The 25,098-nt window shown below is 44.3% G+C and overlaps 2 protein-coding genes across 14 annotated transcripts in view; one reads left to right on the forward strand and one right to left on the reverse strand.

The window, feature by feature from the left end:
* LOC308593896 (uncharacterized protein) overlaps window positions 1–25,098 on the forward strand; it is a 188,941-nt gene that overhangs the window by 57,643 nt on the left and 106,200 nt on the right. For 2 of the 13 annotated variants that reach the window (XR_014011071.1, XR_014011072.1), the window contains exon 4: window positions 5,632–5,983. The exons of 6 other annotated variants lie outside the window; for them this stretch is intronic. The gene's annotated coding sequence lies outside the window, so the exon portion shown is untranslated. Of the gene's footprint in view, window positions 1–1,736; window positions 2,035–3,042; window positions 3,160–5,631; window positions 5,984–25,098 lie in introns of those variants that run through there. 5 more of the 13 variants (XR_014011073.1, XR_014011074.1, XR_014011068.1 and 2 more) reach the window with 4 other exon arrangements.
* On the reverse strand, window positions 8,685–12,103 carry LOC308593579 (tigger transposable element-derived protein 1-like; the record flags this gene model as incomplete). The annotated part of the gene is made up of 3 exons (XM_081206041.1): window positions 11,929–12,103; window positions 10,171–11,750; window positions 8,685–8,717 (listed from the first exon to the last, which is right to left on the reverse strand). Exons 2-3 carry the CDS (start codon window positions 11,722–11,724, stop codon window positions 8,685–8,687), a joined length of 1,587 nt encoding a protein of 528 aa, XP_081062167.1. The 5' UTR covers window positions 11,725–11,750; window positions 11,929–12,103.

Here is a 25,098-nt window from a genome sequence, read left to right on the forward strand (position 1 = left end):
GCCTGCTTCTCGCAGCGTCGAGCGCCCTGAAGGCAGAGCGCCCGACGCTTCGGGAACCATTCCGCAGCCCAGGCAGCCCTGTGGGAGGTCCCACAGGGCTGCCTAGGCTGCGGATAGCAGCCTGCTTCTCGCAGCGCCGAGCGCCCTGAAGGCAGAGCGCCCGACGCTTTGGGAACCATACCGCAGCCCAGGCAGCCCTGTGGGAGGTCCCACAGGGCTGCCTAGGCTGCGGATAGCAGCCTGCTTCTCGCAGCGTCGAGCGCCCTGAAGGCAGAGCGCCCGACGCTTCGGGAACCATTCCGCAGCCCAGGCAGCCCTGTGGGAGGTCCCGCAGGGTTGCCTAGGCTGCGGATAGCAGCCTGCTTCTCGGAGCGTCGGGCGCCCTGAAGGCAGAGTGCCCGACGCTTCGGGAACAATTCCGCCGCCCAGGCAGCCCTGTGGGAGGACCCGCAGGGATGTCTAGGCTGCGGATAGCAGCCTGCTTCTCGGAGCGTCGGGCGCCCTGAAGGCAGGGTGCGCAAGGCTTGGGGCGGCAGCGGACTGCTTGCGCGCACCTAGAAGCTTGGGGCGTGCTGAGGTCAGCGCGCCCCAAGCTTCTGCATGCCGGCAAGCAGTCCGCTGCCGCCCCAAGTCTCCCGCACCCGGCAGGAGGTCCCGCCGGGTGCGCAAGGCTTGGGGCGGCAGCGGACTGCTTGCGCGCACCTAGAAGCTTGGGGCGTGCTGAGGTCAGCGCGCCCCAAGCTTCTGCATGCCGGCAAGCAGTCCGCTGCCGCCCCAAGCCTCCCGCACCCGGCAGGAGGTCCCGCCGGGTGCGGGAGGCTTGGGGCGGCAGCGGACTGCTTGCGCGCACCTAGAAGCTTGGGGCGTGCTGAGGTCAGCGCGCCCCAAGCTTCTGCATGCCGGCAAGCAGTCCGCTGCCGCCCCAAGCCTCCCGCACCCGGCAGGAGGTCCCGCCGGGTGCGCAAGGCTTGGGGCGGCAGCGGACTGCTTGCCGGCATGCAGAAGCTTGGGGCGCGCTGACCTCAGCACGCCCCAAGCTTCTGGATTAGCGCAGGGGTCCGCTAGCCCTGGGAGAGGCGCCGGCTCTCCCACGCTAGCGGAGACCTTGCCGGCACGCAGAAGCTTGGGGCGCGCTGAGCTCCGCACGCCCCAAGCTCCTGGTGTAGCGCAGCGCACCTGGGGGGGAAATAAAAATTTTTTCCTTCATTTCCCCCCCTAAAATCTAGGTGCGTCTTATGGGCCGGTGCGTCTTATGGGGCGAAAAATACGGTACATGACATGGGGCTGTTCTTTTCTGCCATACAGGTGACCTGGAGAATACTAGAAGGGTGTTCTAAGTCTGGGCTTGGGCCAAGCAAAAGCTATGGTTAGACAACGAATTATAGACACCGAGAGACAACAGGACTGTTTAAGGTGCTCCGATTACAAAATTGTAGAAATCACTAGCTATATAGCTGCTCCAGCAGTATACCTCTTTTTTCTTGTATCCAAAAATGCAAGAAGGGCTTTTAAACTTACCAGAAGCTTGGCTCTGCCCTCGCCGGTCTTGGAAGGATCCTTTTAAAAAGTCCCATATGACCAGAGAATTTGTGCCTGTCCATTGGGGGATATAGGAAGCCCTGAACACATATTTTTTAGATGTCCCTTTTACGATGAGGCATGTAGAGAAATCATTGACCCCCTGCTGGTGAGGCTTGCTGACCTCCCGGTAAAGCAAAAATTCGATCTTCTGTTAGGCAAAGACCACAAGACGACCCAGATTGCGGCCAGATTCTGTGCACAGATCTCTAGGCACAGACCACCCCCTGATTCAATCTAGTTTGTTAAGAAAATTCCCAAACTCGGATCCATGGGCGACTCTGGGTCATTTCTCTAAGGTAGTCTATCTTAAAGTTTTTATGTGTTTATACGCCGATCACACTTTTAAACTTAAAATCCATTGTTGTATTTTGTTTTAAATGTTTGTTTTGCTATTGGGATTGTAGTTCCATTTGTGTTTCACAAGCTGGTCTCTGACCGTAATAAATTTCATGTTCTTGTACTAGAAGGGTGAGGTTAGGGCTTGAGCCATTTATAGTAAGTAGATCTTCAGAGCCTGATTTGGAGGCTCAGCCTATCAATGACGTTCATGGTTACAACCCACCTTTAAGGATGAAAACAGCAGAAAGTAAGTGGTCTAGTGTTGCCTGCTAGCCTTCATTTTAAGAGCAGTACCGGATTTACATATAAGCTAAACAAGCTATAGCTTAGGGCCCCGCTCTCTTGGGCGCCCCCAAAAAATTTGAAGGGGAAAAAACCCTGGATGTACATTTCCAAAATATAATATAAAAAACAAATAAAATAAAACCGGCATGCAGCAACAATGTTTTATGTTGTGTAGGCTCCTTTGATGTAGGTAATTGGCTCTGCCTGCTAGCCTGCTCCCTAAAATATCACTGGTTTGCTCATTTCTGTATATAGGGTGCCTACATTCTGCATGGACTGGTTGCATGGCAACATGTGCAATTGGCTTTAGATACCTCTTAGGTCTATAAAATACCATATAGCATATATTCAACACAAAAAAGCAAAAATTTGTTGTTGACAAAGAACAGCTGGACATTTAAAGGGCCCCAATTCCTTCAGTAGCTTAGGGCCTCATCAAACCGAAATCCGGCCCTGTTTAAGAGTCATGGCCCAATACCTAATACTGTTGAATATTTTGAAAGTTTACAAAGGTAAAATTGGGATCACTTGTCCCGCCCACTTTTTTATCTCTGGCCCCACCCATCACTGTCATGAGGCACCTAGATATTTGTCCACAGGCTGAGAAAATGTTCTGCAGCCCTGCCCTAATATAAAGACATTGGAACACGACTGCTCCACAGAATCCACACAATATCCATTTCTAAAGAGAAATAATTACTTTTCTTCCCATTTTGACCCTGCAACCTCTATCTACTGGGTTATTTTCAAAACTAAAGTAAGGATAAAGCAGATAAAGGGTCACTATTTATTATAAAATAAAGGGAGTTAATCGGCTTCTCTAAATTAAACCTACAGGAAGATGCATTTAAGTATCCCAACTGTGAATTTCAGAAGAGCATTGCAAATCATGCTGGATTTTATTTGAAGAAAAAAAGTAAAATGTGTACATAGAGGTATGAAATCATTGACAAGGTTAGTCCTTCCCTGCCTGCCTGCTACTGAGCAAACAAATGGGAGAATAAATAGTAGGGCTCCCCTTACGTCCAAAAGCTTTGCCCACCCCCTCAATAGCTCAACTGCTTTTACTTGAGTAGTTGTAAGAAAGATGGATGAATCTATCCACTTCCAGCCTGTGATAATTTTGTATTTAACTATATCTTCTCCATAATTACGTTCCATTCAATTTATTCATTAAATTCTTTTTTTAAAAAAAGCTTTTCAAAATACAAATTACAAACATAAGAAGAAGCCTACTGGATGAGACCAGTGCTCTTTCTAGTCCTATATCCTGTTTTTCACAGTAGCCAACCAATTGTGTATATTTAAATTGTCCAGAACATGCAGAGAACTTCAAAATCCAATTTGTAGCTGTTTTGATCCACATACATTTATCTATATCTGTTAAGGGTAGCATAAATCGAGTGGTTAATCTGGGCAAATGAGCACATTATCCAGTTTCCAAGAAACATCCCCCCCTCCATTCTTGTTTAGAAGTGTTTGATCCAGTCCAGTCCAGTGCTTCTGGCCACTGCCTAATCTTGTTGTTGCTTAGTCATTTAGTTGTGTCCGACTCTTCATGACCCCATGGACCAGAGCACGCCAGGCACTCCTGTCTTCCACTGCCTCCCACAGTTTGGTCAAACTCATGCTGGTAGCTTTGAGAACACTAGCCAACCATCTCGTCCTCTGTCGTCCCCTTCTCCTTGTGCCCTCCATCTTTCCCAACATCAGGGTCTTTTCCAGGGAGTCTTCTCTTCTCATGAGGTGGCCAAAGTATTGAAGCCTCAGCTTCAGGATCTGTCCTTCCAGTGAGCACTCAGGGCTGATTTCCTTCAGAATGGATAGGTTTGATCTTCTTGTAGTCCATGGGACTCTCAAGATTCTCCTCCATCACCATAATTCAAATGCATCAATTCTTTGGCGATCTGCCTTCTTTATGGCCCAGCTCTCACTTCAATGCATCACTACTGGGAAAACCATAGCTTTAACCATACGGACCTTTGTTGGCAAGGTGATGTGTGGTGTAGTGGTTAAGAGCGGTAGTCTCGTAATATGGGGAACCGGGTTCGCGTCTCCGCTCCTCCACATGCAGCTGCTGGGTGACCTTGGGCCAGTCACACTTCTTTGAAGTCTCTCAGCCCCACTCACCTCACAGAGTGTTTGTTGTGGGGGAGGAAGGGAAAGGAGAATGTTAGCCGCTTTGAGACTCCTTCAGGTAGTGATAAAGCGGGATATCGAATCCAAACTCTTCTTCTTCTTCTTCTCTTCTTCTGCTTTTTAAGATGCTGTCTAGTTTTGTCATTGCTTTTCTCCCAAGAAGCAGGCATTTTTTAATTTCATGACTGCTGTCACCTAATCTTACCCGACCCCAATATGCCCTCCCACTGGTCAACCAAGCAGCAAGAAGAAGAAAGAGGGGCTTCAGATAAACATAAGTTGTCCTCCCCCCCCCCACCGCCCAAAACCAAGTTCTGTTCCTTTTTTACCATTCCCGGCTGCTCCCCAGTTAGCTGAGCAGTGCAAGTAGGATTTTATGAAGAAGAAAGTTTTAAACCTCCCAGCCCCTCATACAATACAAATGGAAACTCCCGTCCCCCATAAGGCTATAAAGTTTAGGGGGAAGGCTGTTGGAGATTACGCATAATAGCCAGCAAATGTATATAATTCAGTCCCATTTCCCAAGGCCTGTTGGAGATTATGTATAATGACTGGGAAATGTGGACAATAACCTCTTCGTGGAAGGATTATGCACACATTCTCCCTGAGGCCTGGTGAATGTGCACAGTAGCTGGTTTAGATGTAGCTGGTTTACTTTTCTTCGAAAGAGCTCAGGACAGCATACAACATTTTCTTCTCAATCTTATCCATAAAAAGAAAAGGAAAGAATGAATGATTTTTTTAAAAAACTTGTCAATTTGTGTGGCATTTCCATTTTGAGCTAATTTTTGCAAAGTCAAGATTTTCACCTCATGGCATAAGTGTGCTTTGGTCCCAGTTCAGATTCTTGTCCAACTTGCTTTTGCTGATAACGCTGACTGTCTCTCAAAGGCTGGCCAAATACTCTTCCAACTCCAAATTCACCTCAGTGTGCAACATTTGGTAGAATAACTCCCTTCCCTTATTGTTCTCACATGTTCCTGGTAACAACTCATAACAGTTCTCTCGCTTTGTTAGAAACAACTCAGCTGTGGTTGCAAATAAAATGTTCATGACTCTCGGATCCTGGCCTTAAGGCTTATGTGTATGTACTGCTTTGACTCCATCCATTCCACTTGGGTTAGAGCACATAGATGAAATTCTGCTCAGAAAGTAGTGTTCACAGGATCTGGAGCATGAAATGTTTTATAATGAAACTCTTATCAGCGTTAAATTTATGCTTAGACTGACCAATCTCTGTCTACCATCCAATCATAAAAGTGCGGGCTTTTTTGTTTTTGTTCACAGGGCTTTCTTAAAGGGAAGAAGCAACATCACAAACAATTTAATGCAGAACAGGAAAAATAATTTGCCGAAAAGTTAACACTTCCAGTGGAAATAGAAGATAAAAAATGCGCTCCATGGGCAATGGCAACAAACAGACGCTTCTTTCCCTTTAGATCTCTTTGTTCCGCTAAAGCTCATACATTCTTGCTGTCTGTACCGATTAATCATCAGAAGTGAATAACAGGCCCATTTCAATAAAAATCCAATATACAAAACAAATCACAGTTACGTAGCTGCCTATATGCAGGAGCTCCTTAATTTGACAACCATTGTGCAGCTCTATGTTCCATTTAATTAAAAGCTTAGTCAAACAGATCTGATTTCAGTTCAGTCAAAATTGCTATTTTGTATTGATGTATTTGATTTTTTAAGGGTATAATGAAGACGGGGTGCATAGTTGCTAAATGGCTTAAGCTTGATGAGCTCAATCAGAACTTCAGCATTACTAACAAAATAATATTCCTCTATCTTGCTGTCCAGAGAAGTCGATAAGAAATTATGCAAATAACACAGGCTTGAGCTGAAATGGAAATCATGCTGTAGCATATTAGTAGCAACAACAGCAATTTCCTTAGCTCCATTTGTGAAACATCCATCCCCCCCCACTTGAAAAAGTGCTTTTGGCAATTTTGTAGCAGCGAAAGGCTGGGTCAGATATGCACATTCATCACAGGATGGCTTCAGCATCACGTGGTGACTTCAGTGTGAAAGGCAGAAATTTGATTGTTACCCATCAATTTAAGCACATCGTTTTCTTCAATGGAATTAAGTCCACAAATTCTATGACCGATCCCTTCAGAAGATTTGCTCCTAATTGTCCTCACAGCAACTCAAGTGGGAGTGCTCACATACCTACCCACTCCTGGGCAGTATACTTGCCCCATCCTTAAGGAAGAAATAAAACTAATACAGTTATACCTTTGAAGTCAAACAGAAGCCGTTCCAGAAGTCAGTTCAACTTCCAAAACCAAATCATGGCTTCTGATTGACTGCAGGAAGCTCCTGAAGCCAATCAGTAGCTGTAGAAGTCCCATCAGATGTTTGAGTTCCAAAAGAAAATTTGCAAACCAGAACAATCACTTCCCGGGTTGTGGCATTCGGGAACCAAAACATATGAGTTCTGAGGTGCTTGACAAACAAGGTATGACTGTATAAGAAATATCTGAGATGCACATGATAGACTCCCTGAAGCCCTTGAGATTGCTGCAATCCAGCAACAATGGGTCATCCACCAAGACCAGGCAACCCTAATGTTCTGTCTCTGAAACTTAATAGGTGTAGACACTCTTTGGAGAGAAGACTTCCTGCCCTTCTTCACCAATACACATTGCCCTGAGATTCTTTAAGGAAGGATGAGATAAAATGTGACTATTCAATAAAACACTTGCAGAAAGGATCTAAGGGAGCCTTCAGAGTGGTGTTTAATTGCAAGTGTATTCTGAAACATGTCCCTTGACATAATAATGGTGCATTAGTGATGGATTTGCTCTGCTTTGGTTTGTTCTGCAATGCTTTCCCAGTGCTACCACATTATTGCTCTCCGGAGAGGGGCTGTGGAGCAGCAGGAGGACAAAAATAAATCAAAACTTTTGTGGTATAAAAAGTTATGCAATTTCAGCAGGAAACTATGGAATATGCATTGATTGGAAAGGAAGCAGGGTGACAGCCTCAACACTTTCACAGGTGCAAATATTATTTAAAGTGAGATCATGTATGACTGCCCAGATAGCATTGTGACCACAAATCATCATGAAAGCATAATAAAAAGGACATCGGTAGGGACCTTAAGTCAGTCTTTAAGTTTTTCTGCTTAGTGAGTGAGTAGGAATTGCCATCAGGCTAGCAGAAGCCTAAGGGAGGCAATTCAGTGAATGCAATCCAAGATTAGAGGTTGGAAAGTACAGAGACCAAAACAAGGGTACCAGTTTTCAAAAACAATTTATTTCATTTATGCAAGAGATCTCAATCACACAACACATTCACACAAACCCTGCCGAAGTGTAGCTACCAATGATAAAAGGAGCAGGAGGCAGGGATCACCCTCTTAAATAAATATTTGCAAAGGCTTCATCACAGCAGTTCGGAGATTTGCTCTCTCCCCCCCCTTTTACAGAAAATGTAAGCATGCAGGACCTCTTTCACGTGGATACACAGCGACTGTCAAATGTGCGACCATTTTCTACTAATCACATTCTACTAATGTTGAATGTGTGTCCATGTCAAATATGCACCCACTTGCAGATATAACCAGTGGGCACATAGGGGGGCATGGTCAGTGGGTGAGTTCCCATCACCACCTCACAGGTTCCCTGAACGCAAGGGAGGTTTTGTGTGAACGGGACCAGTTTTCAGGAGAAACAGGAAGTGAGAGGGCACAAGTGTTTCCTGTTTGCTTTACAACACGGCCACATTCAAAACTGCTGTGTAGCTGTGTGGCCAGTAAAGTTGTGTCATTATTAAAGCCTTCTGTGATCTCTTGAGTCTTGAGGGCAATATCATAGCAGCAATCTATGACAGCTGCAATTTCCTTTTTGCCCCCAGTTGACCAAACCAATTGAAGTGGTTTGAGGAAGGACATCAAATTACATTTCAGAGATGACTCTTACCCCCCAGGAGCCTGGCCAGATTTTACACATCCAGAAATCCATGTTGGTTCTGATGAGGGAAATGGAACTTGGGATTCTTTATTTCCCTCCCACCCACCCACCACATAGTATGTGAGCAGAATCAGAAGCAGTTTCCCGTATTTGTTCAATTCCCTATACAATTTCCATCTCTCGTTTCTCGGTTCTCCTTTTTAGCTTGGAGAATCCATATATACATTTACTTCATGTTTGATTTTCTTTCCCCGTGCAGTTTCCTCACTTTCTGTACAATAATGTACTTTGTTTGATTAATGAAGGTGAAATTGCCTTAATTGACTCCATTTCAGATGTAAAGCTCTCCTGGGATATATTTATGAGCTGTAAGCTCTTTTATGCAGCCTCATATCATGTTTCTACACTTAAAAGCTATCAGCATGGTTTTGGCATCAACTGGCATTTCCACTGAAGAGATGACAGGAGAAAAATCAGTTCAGTGCAGACTGTTGCTAGGCTCCTATGAAGATAAACCTGTTCTGCTCTGGGTGCAAAGCAGCGAAAACATGGAGGAGAGCGCGAGAGAGAGCTCTTGTGTTTCCTTTACAGCACTATGGGATAGAAAGAAAGGCATGTGAGTTAACTTAACAGAGAATATATTTTAAGGATAGGAAAACTATAAATTGATATGATGACAGATCTTAGCACCTCTTAGATCGAAGGTGTTGTAGTACAACCAATTTCTAGAGCACCACAGGTTAACACCTCTGATTTAGAGTGTTGAAATGACTTTGCATATAGTAAAGGGTAAAGGGACCCCTGACCATTAGGTCCAGTCGCGGACGACTCTGGGGCTGCGGCACTCATCTCACTTTATTGGCCGAGGGAGCCAGCATACAGCTTCCGGGTCATGTGGCCAGCATGACTAAGCTGCTTCAGGCGAGCCAGAGCAGCGCATGGAAAGGCCGTTTACCTTCCCGCCGGAGCGGTACCTATTTATCTACATGTACTTTGATGTGCTTTTGAACTGCTAGGTTGGTAGGAGCAGGGACCAAGCAATGGGAGCTCACCCCGTTGCGGGGATTCAAAGCACTGACCTTCTGATCGGCAAGCCCTGGGCTCTGTGGTTTAACTCACAGCACCACCCATGTCCCATTTGAATATAGTAGTTACTTACAATCCCTACAACTGTGTAAGGTAGTTCAGCATTGTTATCCACAGATTGAGGATGAAGGAGAGTTTCTTGCCTAAGGCTAGTTGGGATCATAGATGTCAATGTTTCCCTTTTTAAAAAAGTGAAATTCCCTTATTCCGAATAGGATTCCTCCCAAGGACTTCAGTCTCTACCAGTGTAATTCTATACAAGTCTGCTCAGAAATCCCAAATAATAGATTTTTTCCACTCCCCATCACACAAAATTTGAGGATAATCTTCATGGATCTTCTCTCTAAAGCCTGGTAAAAATGTAGGTGAAAAGTATACAGTGGTGCCCCGCAAGACGAAATTAATTTGTTCCGCAAGTTTTGTCGTCTAGCGAATTTTTCGTCTTGCGAATCACGAAATCCCATAGGAATGCATTGAAAATCAATTAATGTGTTCCTATGGTCAAAAAAAGTCCAAACAAAGCCAAATTTGGTACAACAAGAGTTTATTAACTGCTCTTTAAAGTCACACATACTGTAAAGAGCAGTTCAAAAACTGAAGGGAAAATAAATTAACTTTATAAACATGACAGAAAAACATTTTAAAATCAACAAAGTGTACAGTACATTTTCTAAGACTCTGGGGGACCACTCGAAGAAGGCTCCTCTTCCACTCTTTGCTTCTTGCTCAACAACCTGTCCATAGTCTGCTGCTTCATCCGCCTTTTCAGCACCTCCCTGAAAGGCGACATGACCCTTGTATCATAAATGTTCCCAACGTCATGTGCCACGTCCTTCTCAGGGTGGTGCTGCTCTGCAAAAGTCTGCACCTCCTTCCACTTCAGACAAATGTCCCTCAGTTTTTCGGAGGACAGCCGTTCCTCAGTTGCTTCCTCCTCTTCCAGTGAGGCCTGCTCCTGCGCAGCCTCTGCCTGCAGTTCGACCAGCTCCATGGTGGTCAGCTCATCGTCGTGCTCCTCCACCAGCTCGCAGACGTCCTCCTCCGTGACCTCCAGGCCCATGGTCCTCCCCAAGGCAACAATGTCCTGCACCACTGTTGACTCTGGTGCATCAGAGTCACTTGGTGCCACACAGTCCGGCCACAGGCTGCGCCAAGCGCAATTCAAATTTCTCTGGCTGATCCCGTTCCAGGCCATGGTGATCATCTTCAAGCAGGTGACGATGTCGAAGTGGTCCTTCCAGAATTCCCGCAGGGTGATGGTGGTGCAGTCAGTCACCTCGAAGCATCGCCTGAAAAGCTCCTTGGTGTAGAGTTTTTTGAAATTGGCGATGACCTGCTGATCCATCGGCTGGAGCAGTGGCGTGGTGTTAGGCGGCAGGAACATGATGTTGATGAAGCTGAACTCCTCCAACAAGTCCACCTCAAGGCCTTTAGGATGGGCAGGAGCATTGTCCATCAGAAGCAAAGCCTTCAGCGGCAGGTCGTTGTCCAGCAGGTACTGCTTGACAGCAGGGCCAAAAGCAAGATTGACCCAGTCCACAAACAGCACACATGTGACCCAAGCCTTGCTGTTGGATCGCCACATGACACTCAGCCGCTCCTTGTCGATCTTGTGTTTCTTGAAGGCCCGTGGGTTCTCCGAGTGGTACACCAGCAGGGGCTTGATCTTCAGGTCGCCGCTTGCGTTGGCACAGAAGAGCAGGGTCAGACGGTCCTTCATGGGCTTGTGGCCAGGCAACTTGGCCTCCTCCTGTGTGATGAAAGTCCTTTTGGGCATCCTCTTCCAAAACAGCCCGGTCTCGTCGCAGTTGAAGACCTGCTGTGGAACGTAGCCCTCTGTCTTCACAACCTCCAGGAACTCTGCTGCAAAGTCTTCAGCCGCAGGAACATCAGAACTGGCAGCCTCTCCATGCCTGACCACGCTGTGGATGCCAGATCTTGTCTTGAACCGTTCAAACCAACCTCTGCTTGCCTTGAAGACTTCTGGCTCGCCTGAGGTTCCTGGCTGTTCCCGGATGAGGTCAGCGTGCAAGGCCTTGGCTTTCTCACAAATGACGGCCTCAGACACTGTGTCCCCTGCACGCTGCTTCTCTTCTATCCAGATGAGCAGCAACTTCTCAACCTCCTCCAGAACAGCTGGGTGGTTCTTCACGATCCTGGTGACTCCCTTGGCTGCATCAGTCGCCAGGATCTTCTCCCTCATCTTCAGGATGGTCCCGATGGTTGATGGATTCCTCCCGTACTCCCTGGCGATGTCCGTCACACGCATTCCACCGTCGTGCTTCCGGATGATCTCCTTCTTCATTTCCAGCGTCACCTTCTCCTTCTTCCTCTCACCGGCCACCGCAGCAGCAGTCTTCTTGGGTCCCATGGCAGCACAGCTCTTACCTTCGTAAACTCAGAAAAAGGAAAAAAAAAAAATCAGTGATGTGCTTCAAATCAAAAAAATTCAAAAGCACCCAGCCACCCACCACACAGAAATTAAAACCCAGAACCAAGTCCTTGAATCCCAAAAACCCCAACCCAAAATCCAAAATCCAACCCCCCAAAAAAAAGTTTTAAAAGTTTAACTTACCAAATGGATGCAAGAGAAGTTCTGGAAAAGCTTCAACAATCAATCACCGAAGTCTTCAGAAACCTCAAATGGCTGCAAAATAAGTTTTGGAAAAGCTTCAAAAATCACCAATGCCTTCAAAAACCTCAACTGTTCCCACAGACACCCACCCACCCACCACACAGAAATTGCAAACCCCTCCCCAACTGCTGCAAACCCCTCCCCAACTGTTCCCCCACCCAGACAAAAAAAAAATTCAAAAAACAACAACATGGCTCAATGGTCCCAGATTCCTGCAGAAACCTCTCCAACTGTTCCCCCAGCCAGCCAGCACTCAGAAATTCAAACTCAGGAAAATTTTTTTGAAAAAAAACAAACTGGCCCAGTGGTCACAGAAAATCATAAAAATTCCCAAAAAAGGCCCACAAGCTCCCAGATTATCACAACCCCCCCCCACAACACCAAGTCCTTCAATCCCAAACACCCCAACCCAAAATCCAAACCCCCCCAAAAAAGTTTTAAAAGTTTAACTTACCAAATGGATGCAAGAGAAGTTCTGGAAAAGTTTTGGAAAAGCTTCAAAAGTGAGCAAAGTCTGAGAAAAGGCTACAAAACCACGTGCTAACAGTTGCTCCTCGAAGTCAAGTCACAACTGCAGCTGTTCAAGCTAAGCACCCTTTGTTTTAACGGTTTTAAGAAAAAGGAAACAAAGTCGCGAAACGTTTTCGTCTTGCGAAGCAAGCCCATAGGGAAATTCGTCTTGCGAGGCAACTCGAAAACGGAAAAACCTTTTGTCTAGCGAGTTTTTTGTCTTGCGAGGCATTCGTCTTGTGAGGTACCACTGTACAGGATGCAGAAAAAAATATTGGCAATATTCATTGTGTGAGGATTAAAATATTGTGAGCACTTTTCGTCGTAAAAGAAGAACTATGCTATCACTCTGATTGTCATATCAATGTCAGCTCCAAGTGGAAATGCTGCTTTGGGTACAGGCTGTGTGCAATTGTTACAATTAAAGCCCTGCTATTTTAAATATAAAGAATGGGTATAATCAAATGATCAGTTTAAAGCCTGCCAGCAGCTAGCCGGGGTACCTGCTATATGATATTAAATTAATTTGAATCAAAGCTTTTGCAGAGCCAGAAACTGTTGGATCTTCAGTTTGACATGATCTAATGTGTGAATGCCAAAAGCTTGACTTGGTGTGCTGTTAGAGCAGGAATTAATTGGTGCTGATACAGATTATATGGGCGCACACAAAAAGAGGAGGAATGGACAATCTTTCTCAATGATAGATTGAAGTTGTGCAGGTGTATAATTGTATCTGGCGTCCTGGCTTAGTGACGAGGATTGTTCTTGGTTCATGCTTGCTTGCAGCCATTTTAGATTAAGTGCAATTATGGAGTGTACATCAGATGGAAATGTTAACATAAGGTCTGATTCTGCTGCCTTTTCTCCAATTCACTTCAATTGGTTTGGTCAGCTAAAGCAAGATAAATGTGCAAAAAGGTAATAAGAAGTGAGTGAGCATGGAGCAGGGTTGTAAATACTGAGGACTCCTTCACATATGATTTTTTTTCCCTACGGTTAAATACAGGAATCGCGTTTGGAAAATGATATGCAAAATTGTTTACCGAGGAGCGTGGAAGAATGTACATGTTTATTCTGATGTCATTTGAAATGTATCACTCACTAACTGAGCAGATGTTTCACCAAACATCTTGGGGTGAAGAAAGAGGCAAAGTTGGTGTTGAGCAGTTCCAAATTCTCTCTTTCACCCAATAGTATTTCTACATCTTCTACACATAGAGGACTTCCTACTTGTTTGTACTTCCTTTTGCTTTGAACCTATGTAGCCTTTCAGACTTTCCCCATGGGTTGGGCACGCGTTGCTCCCGGGAGGGAGGAAGGAGTCAGTAGACACTGAGGGTTGGTTCAGAGAAAGAGTTTATTTCTGCTTTCCGGATAGCAGAAAGGCACTGCGTGATCAGTCACAGCAAGCACACTTGAAGAGTACTTACGTACAGCTTATATCCCCTTCAGGTTCCCTTTCCACCTCCCCAGAAATCCAGCCTCATGAGTTTATACACTTAAGTTTACCTCCTTGAGCATGAACAGGAATTCCTGTTTCTGTACTCTTATCTTGGGGTAAGAAGGTCACCAAGCTATAGGAGTACTCCTGGCGCCATCCTCAGATGCGGGGGTGACAGGCCTGTCTTGCAAGGTCTGTGTGTCAGTGTGGTCAGGATAGTTACAACTTATAAGATAAGACCCAGATCTGCCATCCCATCTCCACTCGGAACTGACAAGGCCATCCATTAAGCTTTCATGGACTGATAAAGGAGAAGGCTTTGTTTATGCAGCTGGGTTTGTGTTATACAGCTCAAGCTAATGGATTTTAGCTAATGGATCTTTGAAGAAAGAATTTGGGAATTTGGGGCCCAATTCAGGTGACTGCATAGTCAGGTTTAGGTAACTTGTTCCTTCACCTAGCCAAATAAACTTTTTTTACAAGTATTTTTAACCTCTCTTGCAAACCTGAGCTCATTCTGAGCTTTGGCCCACCTGGCCTTCTGCCTGCAACTACTGACTACTTGTGTATACTTTTCTTTCACTATTTCCCCTTTCTTCTATTTCTTATATTGGTCTCTTTAGGTGTCTCCCACTTTTCCTTCTTGTTGGAATTGTCTGCATTTGTGCCTTCAACATATCACCTTTAAGCAGTGCTTTTTTCTAGGAAAATAAGTGCCTGTACTCACCAAGAAGTTGTTGCAGTAAGTGTCACACTTTTTAACAACAACAAAAAGAGGTGCCGGTACTGTGTACCCTTGAGTATCCCCTGGGGAAAAAGCACTGGCTTTAAGAAATTCCTGTCCATCTTGGATTCCCTTCCCCTTTCTGACTGTCGGATCTCACCCAGTTGTTCTTGAAGCTATTTGAAATCAGCCTTATTAAAGTCCAGAGTGCGTGTCCAACTACACTTAGCTTTCCCTTTTCTCTGTATCGTGAAACCTAAGAGAACATGCTCATTTCCTCCCAAAGTACTCCCAGTACTTCCACTTTGTAAATCAATTCCTTGTGGTTGGTGAAGACCAGGTCCAAGATAGATGATCCCCTTGTTCCACCTTCTTGGAAATGAAATTCTCTATTAGGCAATGGAGGAATTTGTTGGACCTAACATTACTGGCAGAGCTTGAGTTCCAAGAAATATTGGGTAGTAAGTCTCCCATGATTACTATGGCTCTCCTTTTTGAATTTTTGTAATCTGTTGTAGAAAGGCATAACATCCAAGTATTCAAACTGACTTGGAGGCCTATAGGAGTCACCCACAGTAAAGTCACTGTTGTTTCCCTTACCATTTTTAACCATATTTTACTCTGCCTTCAATGCTCCAGGTCATGGATCTCTTCCCAAATGGACACATCCTTGGCATATAATGCTACTCCTCCTCCCTTCCTGTTTGGTCTATTCCTTTTGAATGGTTAACTCAACAGTAAGGCTGCAATCCTATACACACTTACAAACTCACCTGTTAATTGGGTCTTATTTGTTAGTTGCCATGCATAGGATTGCACCGTAAGTTGCATTTTGTTAAGCGGCACAAAGGAACTTGTGTTTAGAATTGCAGAGTAAATGGGAGATTTCTTTCAAAAGAACATCTGTAACCAGCAGTAATGAAGCATTGTGTTACATTTACTTGGGACGGGACTGTTATCGATCAGCTCCCTAAGCCGGTGCTACTCACAGAACTGGCTGCAGGGAGCCCATTAACCTTGCTCTTCTAAAGCCCCCCTTGGTGCTGGTCGATTCTGATTTTGGTTGATAGTCCTAATGGAGTTGGATGTTCTCTTTCTATAAAGGACTTTTCCATGTACTATCATGGCACATTCAAGGAACTTGGCTTTTTGTTTACATAACACTGATGATATTAAGGTACGCATAGGCAAGATAATAACATTAAGGTTGCAAACCATCCATATTTTATTTACTGGAGACAAAGACATACTGTAGGATTGTGCAGCAAGATTCAGCTTGAGCCTCAATTCATTGTTGCTCTTGTTTAAAAAGTCTACCTTAATCCGAAGTATTTGGAGGGACGGCCCTATTTATCACAGAATCTGAGGCCAAATCCATTTTAGAAAAATGAAGCTTCATCCCCTGTCCTGTTACTATGGGGATAGTCAGTAACTTTCCCCGCTTTTTCTAAAGGAAGCTTACAAAATATTTTAAATGCAATAAAATGCACAATGATACAATAGTATTTATCGCTTAATATTTTAAATCTCTGACTACAATTGGCATATATGATTTCCTTCCAACAAATGCCTACTACAGTCAACACCTTGAATCCCTAATGCCTCCGTTTTGGAACGTTTCGGCTCCCAAACGCCGAAAACCCAGAATTAAATTCTCCGGTTTTCGGAAGCCGAATGTCCGATGTGGCTTCTGCTTGAGTGCAGGAAGCTCCTGCAACCAATCGGAAGACGCGCCTCGGTTGTCAAACACGTTGGAAGTCAAATGGGCTTCCAGAATGGATTACATTCAACAACCGAGGTTTGACTGCATACTTATTGGGTGGGTGGACAGGTCTTTCTCAAAGTAACCAAGTGATAATAGCAGCTATTCTTAAAAAAATAATTTTGTGTTACTTTATAGGGATATGATGTCTACTTGTTACTTTGCACTATAACCCACTCTGGTCACTGAAATGGATAATCGGCAGCCATAATGTCTGTAAGATTTTAGTGATGTGTTTTCCATCAGCCCTACTAGGTGGAAAAACAACTAAGTGAACACTTAGCCATAATAAAAAGAAGGTGCTTGATATTTTGCTTGGTCACATCCACAACACACATCTAAAGAACATTTAATACGCGTGTTTTCCCCTTCCCACAAGAATTCTGGGAGCTTTAACTTGTTAAGGATGCTGAGAATTTTAGCTCCATGAGTGGTAGATGATGGTGATTAAAATTTGTATACTGCCATATACCCACAGGTCTCAGTTTCCCATATTCATTGAGGGAAGCTAAGTGTTTTAAATGAACAGTAATACCTCCGCGAATGTCTGCCTTGTCTAACATTCATTCCAGTGAACGTTCGCAGCAAACCCAGAAGTACTGGAACAGGTAACTTCCAGGTTTGCCACTCGTGCATGCGCAGACATGGCGCTTTTCCCTGCGTCCTTTTTGGCTAGCGGTCGGGGCTCCGGAACGGATCCCAGGCGCAAAACAAGGTACAACTGTACTATGTGCTTGTGGCCAGTGGAATGGTAAGACCACAAATAAGTCATAGTAAATGATATGATGGGACAGAGGGGTTTATCCAGCTTCCCAGAAAGAGAGTTGTTTCTTCTTCTTCTTGGGAGTGGGAGTGGTGAGGAGATGGTAAGCTCAGTGTGGTGCAAAAACACCAGTGGAGGCAATCCAGCATTCTTGCCAATGCATTTTCACTGTGCCACTCTCCCTGCCACCTACTGCCTACTACCTCTCCGTCCTGGTAATCAGCAGTGGCTCACTTGAGGTCAGGTAAATATTTCCGCCCCACAATGACATCTGCTGCAGCCCATAATTTGTCATATTGAAATTGGCAACCCTATCATTGTTGTTGTTTAGTCGTTTAGTCGTGTCCCACTCTTCGTGACCCCATGGACCAGAGCACGCCAGGCACTTCTGTCTTCCACTGCCTCCTGCAGTTTGGTCAGACTCATGCTGGTAGCTTCGAAAACACTATCCAACCATCTCATCCTCTGTCGTCCCCTTCTCCTTGTGCCCCCATCTATCCCAACATCAGGGTCTTTTCCAGGGAGTCTTCTCTTCTCATGAGGTGGCCAAAGTATTGAAGCCTCAGCTTCACGATCTGTCCTTCCAGTGAGCACTCAGGACTGATTTCCTTAAGAATGGATAGGTTTGATCTTCTTGCAGTCCATGGGACTCTGAAGAGTCTCCTCCAGCACCATAATTCAAAAGTATCAATTCTTTTATTTTTATTTTTATTTTTTTATAAAATATTTATTAAAGGTTTTAAACAATTCAAACAGTACAACAAACTTAAATCAAAAAGAAAAGACAAAAAGAAAGCATAAAAAACATACAAAAATACAAGTAAAAAGTACATAAAAAAGCACGAAAAGGAAAATAATTCATTTTCTTAAATATCATTTCCATAACCCTCTTTCATGACTCCCTCAGGTCTCCCTTTTCTGTGTTCCTAAATACAAAATCATATTCCGCAGTACTTCACCTTCTCTCAAAAATTGTTTTAGGTTATATATTTCAACAATTATGTCTCCAATTTTGCCTCTTATTATCAAATATTTAAATATTTAAGCTTGACATAATATTATTCAAATTTCATCTTTGTTCTTATAATTCAATTATTTTCATATTCCTTTCCACTAGTTTACTAATGCCATATTGTCTTTATATCCTGCATCATTTTAACATTCATACAGTTTACAATGCTTCTGCAAATAGTCCTTAAATTTTTTCCAGTCCTCTTCGACTGTCTCTTCTCCCAGGTCTCGGATTCTGCCAGTCATTTCTGCCAATTCCATGTAGTCTATCAGTTGCATCTGCCATTCTTCCAGAGTGGGCAAATCTTGAGTCTTCCAATACTTTGCGATGAGTATTCTTGCTGCTGTTGTCGCATACATAAAAAAAGTTCGGTCCTTCTTTAACACCATTTGGCCGACAATGCCCAAAAGGAAGGCCTCTGGTTTCTTAGGGAAGGTATATTTGAATACCTTTTTTAACTCATTATAGATCATTTCCCACAAAGCCTTAACCATTGGGCATGTCCACCAAAGGTGAAAGAATGTTCCTTCAGTTTCTTTACATTTCCAACACTTATTGTCTGGCAAGTGATATATTTTTGCAAGCTTGACTGGGGTCATGTACCACCTATATATCATTTTCATAATATTTTCTTTCAAGGCATTACATGCCGTGAACTTCACACCGGTGGTCCATAACCTTTCCCAGTCAGCGAACATAATATTGTGACCAATGTCTTGCGCCCATTTTATCATAGCTGATTTAACCGTTTCATCCTGAGTGTTCCATTTTAACAGCAAGTTATACATTTTTGAAAGTACCTTGGTTTTTGGTTCTAATAGTTCTGTTTCCAATTTCGATTTTTCCACCTGGAAGCCTGTTTTTTTATCCAAATTAAAAGCCTCCCTGATCTGGGCATAATGTGACCAGTCTCGCACCTTATCCTTTAGTTTCTCAAAACTCTGCAATCTCCATGTGTCCAAAAGCACACATCGGCGATCAGCTGTCTTTATGGTCCAGCTCTCACTTCCATACATCACTACTGGGAAAACCATAGCTTTAACCATACAGACCTTTGTTGGCAAGGTGATGTCTCTACTTTTTAAGATGCTGTCTAGGTTTGTCATTGCTTTTCTACCAAGAAGCAGGCGTCTTTTAATTTTGTGGCTGCTGTCACCATCTGCAGTGATCATGGAGCCCAAGAAAGTAAAATCTCTCACTACCTCCATTTCTTCCCCTTCTATTTGCCAGGAGGTGATGGGCCCAGTGGCCATGATCTTCATTTTTTTGATGTTGAACTTCAGACCATATTTTGCGCTCTCCTCTTTCACCCTCAATAAAAGGTTCTTTAATTCCTCCTCATTTTCTGCCATCAAGGTTGTGTCATCTGCATATCTGAGGTTGTTGATATTTCTTCCAGCAATCTTAATTCTGGCTAGGGATTCATCCAGCCCAGCCTTTCGCATGATGAATTCTGCATATAAGTTAAATAAGCAGGGAGACAATATACAGCCTTGTCGTACTCCTTTCCCAATTTTGAACCAATCAGTTGTTCCATATCCAGTTCTAACTGTAGCTTCTTGTCCTACATAGAGATTTCTCAGGAGACAGATGAGGTGATCAGGCACTCCCATTTCTTTAAGAACTTGCCATAGTTTGCTGTGGTCGACACAGTCAAAGGCTTTTGCATAGTCAATGAAGCAGAAGTAGATGTCTTCCTGGAACTCTCTAGCTTCCTCCATAATCCAACGCATGTTTGCAATTTGGTCTCTGGTTCCTCTGCCTCTTCTAAATCCAGCTTGCACTTCTGGGAGTTCTCAGTCCACATACTGCTTGAGCCTTCCTTGTAGAATTTTAAGCATAACCTTGCTAGCATGTGAAATGAGTGCAATTGTGTGGTAGTTGGAGCATTCTTTGGCACTGCCCTTCTTTGGGATTGGGATGTAGACTGATCTGGCCACTGCTGAGTTTTCCAAACTTGCTGGCATATTGAGTGTAGCACCTTAACAGCATCATCTTTTAAAATTTTAAATAGTTCAGCTGGAATACCATCACTTCCACTGGCCTTGTTATTTGCAGTGCTTTCTAAGGCCCATTTGACTTCACTCTCCAGGATGTCTGGCTCAAGGTCAGCAACCACACTACCTGGGGTGTACAAGCCATCCATATCTTTCTGGTATAATTTCTCTGTGTATTCTTCCACCTCTTCTTGTTGTCTTCTGCTTCTGTTAGGTCCTTACCACTTTTGTCCTTTATTATGGTAATCTTTGTATGAAATGTTCCTTTCATATCTCCAAATTTCTTGAACAGATCTCTGGTTCTTCCCATTCTATTGTTTTCCTCTATTTCTTTGCATTGCTCGTTTAAGAAGGCCTTCTTGTCTCTCCTTGCTATTTTTTGGAAATCTGCATTCAATTTCCTGTATCTTTCACTATCTCCCTCGCATTTTGCTTGCCTTCTCTTCCGCTATTTGTAAGGCCTTGTTGGACAGCCACTTTGCTTTCTTGCTTTTCTTTTTCATTGGGATGGTTTTCATTGCTGCCTCCTGTATAATGTTGTGAGCCTCCATCCATAGTTCTTCAGGCACTCTGTCCAGCAAATCTAAATCCTTAAACCTGTTCCTCACTTCCACTGTGTATTCATAAAGGATTTGGTTTAGATTGTATCTTATCGGCCCAGTGGTTTTTCCTACTTTCTTCAGTTTAAGCTTGAATTTTGCTATAAAAAGCTGATGATCTGAGCCACAGTCAGCTCCAGGTCTTGTTTTTGCTGACTGTATAGAGCTTCTCCATCTTTGGCTGCAGAGAATATAATCAATCTGATTTCGATGCTGCCCATCTGGTGATGTCCATGTGTAGAGTCGTCTCTTGTGTTGTTGGAAAAGCGTGTTTGTGACGACCAGCTTGTTCTCTTGACAGAACTCTATTAGTTTTTGCCCTGCTTCGTTTTGATCTCCAAGGCCAAACTTGCCAGTTGTTCCTTTTATCTCTTGATTCCCTACTTTAGCATTCCAATCCCCTATAATGAGAAGAACATCCTTCTTTGGTGTCACTTCTATAAGGTCTTGTAAGTCTTCATAGAATTGGTCAATTTCAGTTTCTTCAGCACCAGTAGTTGGTGCATAAACTTGGATTACTGTAATGTTAAAAGGTCTGCCTTGGATTCGTATCGAGATCATTCTATCATTTTTGAGATTGCATCTCAGTACAGCTTTCGCCACTCTTTTGTTGACTATGAGGGCCACTCCATTTCTTTTACGGGTTTCTTGCCCACAGTAGTAGATATGATAGTCATCCGAACTGAATTCGCCCATTCCCGTCCATTTTAGTTCACTGATGCCCAGGATATCAATATTTATTCTTGCCATCTCATTTTTGACCACATCCAACTTACCCAGGTTCATGGTTCTTACATTCCAGGTTCCTATGCAATATTTTTCTTTACAGCATTGGACTTTCCTTTCGCTTCCAGGCATATCCGCAACCGAGCGTCCTTTCGGCTTTAGCCCAGCCGCTTCATCATCTCTGGATCTACTTGTACTTGTCCTCTGCTCTTCCCCAGTAGCATTGTGGACGCCTTCCGACCTGAGGGGCTCATCTTCCAGCGTCATAACTTTTATATGCCTGTTGTCTTTGTCCATTGAGTTTTCTTGGCAGGGATACTGGAGTGGCTTGCCGGTTCCTCCTCCAGGTGGATCACGTTTGGTCAAAACTCTCCACTATGACCTGTTCATCTTGGGTGCCCTGATCGGCATAGTTCATAGCTTCTCTGAGTTATTCAAGCCCCTTCGCCACGGCAAGGCAGTGATCCATGAAGGGGAACCCTATCATTAATTGGGCCTAAATGTGAGGCAAGTGAGAGGTATCCAGTTTTGTTGGTTCATTTCATTCTTCTGCAGTTCCATTTCAAAACAATTGAATAGAGGGCATTTTCTTTTGGATCAGGTTGCTAACATCAAGGGATGTTGTAATATGTCAAACTTGATGCATCTGATCTAATGGTGGTGATGCTAATTAAAAACGCAAAGCAGTAAGTTGCTATCATACGCATGATACTTGATCCAGTGACAAATTCTTGAAAGATAATTTACTTTTTCTAATTAGCTAGGCTCCCAATTTTTTAATTACAAAATGTAATGCCAGATTTGGAAGAGGGAAAGAAATGGAGGTGCACAGGGCTCTAATTTGATTTACCATATCACAATATCTAATTATGGTGTGTATCTATTAACATATTTGCATCTGAATTTTACAATTGGATCATCATGCTTCTGACCCATGTATTGGGTCAAAGACTTACACATTTTTCTATGAATAATCTGGCCCTATTAACTATCAAATTCTGTCTGAGGACATCTCTATCACCAGGGACAAAAGAACTCAGACAGAAACTTATTCTTAGCTGTCAATGGGTGTTTGCATAAAATCAAGATGCTATGGATGTTGCACCAGTATGGTGCTACAATTAAATCTGAAGCCTAAAGTTTCAGTGTCCCTTCCCATTTCTTTTTTTGAATCAGGCTTTTTAGATTCATAGAATCACAGAATTGTAGAGTTGGAAGGGACCCCGAGGGTCATCTAGTCCCACCCTCTGCAATTCAGGAATCAATTAAAGAGTCGATGATAGATGGTGTCAAAGGGCTGTCAGGAATGCAGGTTCATCCACCAGTCAGGAAGAGGGGACATGAAGTGAAATCAAGTTTAATTCACAAAAAGCAAAAACACAAGAGTTCATCTAGGTTTATATGCCCTAGTTCAGTGGTGGCCAAACTTGGCCCTCCAGCTGTTTTGGGACTACAATCCCCATCATCCCTGACCACTGCTCCTGTTAGCTAGGGATGATGGGAGTTGTAGTCCCAAAACAGCTGGGAAGCCAAGTTTGGCCATCACTGCCCTAGTTGAAGACGTTGCTGGGACTGGCCTCTGGCGCTCCCTCCCACTCTAACCCTCTCCCAATGGACTCATCCCAAGCAGCCACAAACTCTGGTGAGGGCGAGTGATCCACCTCTGGGCCTGTCTGGCCAATTGGTCAGCAGCATGCAAGGCTCTTCATGATCTGGGTGTCAGTAGAGGAGGAGAGATGGCTGAAGAGGGGCTCTCCAGCTGTTGGGCAATTGAAGCAGCATCTGGCTCCTGCCTGTCAAAGTCTGTGCTCACACTGCAACCCTTGGCACGCAATCCTGTCCTGGAACTGCTTTCTTCTTCTGACTCCCTGTGTTCACTCAGACCTCCTGTTTCTATCACCTCTCAGCTTGTTCCTTCCACAGACCAATCCTCAGTGTCCCACCACCACTGTCCTGGGTCTAAGTCTTCTTCCTCTGTGCCATCCCGGGGGGTGGGTGTGTTTCTTGGGCTAGTGCAGGCATAGGCAAACAGGACCAAGTGATCAGGAATGATGGGAGTTGTAGTCCCAAAACATCTGGAGGGCCGAGTTTGCCTATGCCTGGGCTAGTGTCTCCAACCACACCTCATCATCCAGCTGGACCCCGACATATGGCCATCTGAGAAACCTCCAATGAACGAGAGTCTACCACCTTCTAAGGCCATTGGGACAGAGAAGCAGGTGGGTACCCTTGCCCCAGGGTTCGGAGGGCTAAGCTATCTGGGGAGCCTCACTAGCAGCCTGCCTGAGTTACACCGTCATGCCAATAATGCCTCATGCCTTCCAGCCAACCACAGATTTAATGGGCAAAACGGCCATAGATGAAACTCCCATGCCTGTCTGTATGCACTGCAAGGTTTCAATAGCAAGTGTCAGTTTGCCAGGCAAGGCTTCCCTCCCCCCTCTCTGTAGATAACAGCACAAAGAGAAAGCAGTCTTTTGCAGCAAAGAGAGGCTCATTGAACACAGCACAAACATCCAGTGTCCGTTCTCACTGTGCAGGTACTCCCAATTGAGTTCCTCCCACTTCCCTCTAGTTACTTCTGTCTTCCCGTCTCCTCACCACGTGATCCCTTCACTACTGAGCCTTTTGAGAGGCTGCACTATCCAGATGCCAGGATCTCGGGCTCATGGGTAACCTGTGTTACTGTGTACTGGTGCACAATGCTAAGTTAATTTAGCCAGTGGCGCTGCAATGGCATGTCTCATGGACTGGGAATCTGTTGGAGCCACATATCTGGTACCAGCGTTATTGTGCTTTGGCAGGCCTTGAGTTAGAATGAGGCATGTAGAATTAGTTTTGCAAGATAGCTGAGAATAATAATAAATACCCCGCCCACCTGGCCAGGTCTCCCCAGCCACTCTGAGCGGCTTCCAACAGAATATTAAAAATACAATAAAACATTAAACATTAAAAACTACCCTAAACAGGGCTGTCTTCAGAAGTGCATGATAGATACTTGATAGATTAGTGTAGAATCGAACAGTGCATAAAATGTTTTTAAACTTTCTTTCTTTCTTCTCTCTAACAAGACTCCCACTTAACAAGACAAGCTCTGCATGGGCCTTGCTGTTTTTGGTTTGGTGAATCTCAAATTGTGAAGGCTAGTTAGATTAGAACATTGTACAACTGGCCTCTCAAGTGTGAAGGTGGCATAAGGGCATCACACCAAGTTTCTCCAAGTGGATCGCATGCTTTCCAACAATTTCTTTGGGGTTAAGATTACCATTAGAAGTGTGAATAGCATAGTTTTCCCCAAACCCCCTCCCTTGCCCCCTTGCTGCTGTTTCAAATGGCAGCAACTGCATTAGCAATCCAATCACCATTTATATCAACAATACCCTGCCCCAAGTGCCGTTATTGGGCGTGGAAAGCAGAGGCTGCCCCCCCCCAATGGAGAGTATTGTGAGAAAATTCTGCAAAGTGTCCTTCTTTGGGGGTGAAGGGATAGGGGTGAATGAGAGAAATGAACATCTCAGAATTTTCTCAGAAAAAAAGTATTCTGGTAAACTTAGGCTTAGTTCTACTTCAGATACA

The sequence above is a fragment of the Podarcis bocagei genome (genome assembly GCF_964188305.1).
Source record: "Podarcis bocagei genome assembly, chromosome: 8".
Lineage (NCBI taxonomy): Eukaryota > Metazoa > Chordata > Lepidosauria > Squamata > Lacertidae > Podarcis > Podarcis bocagei.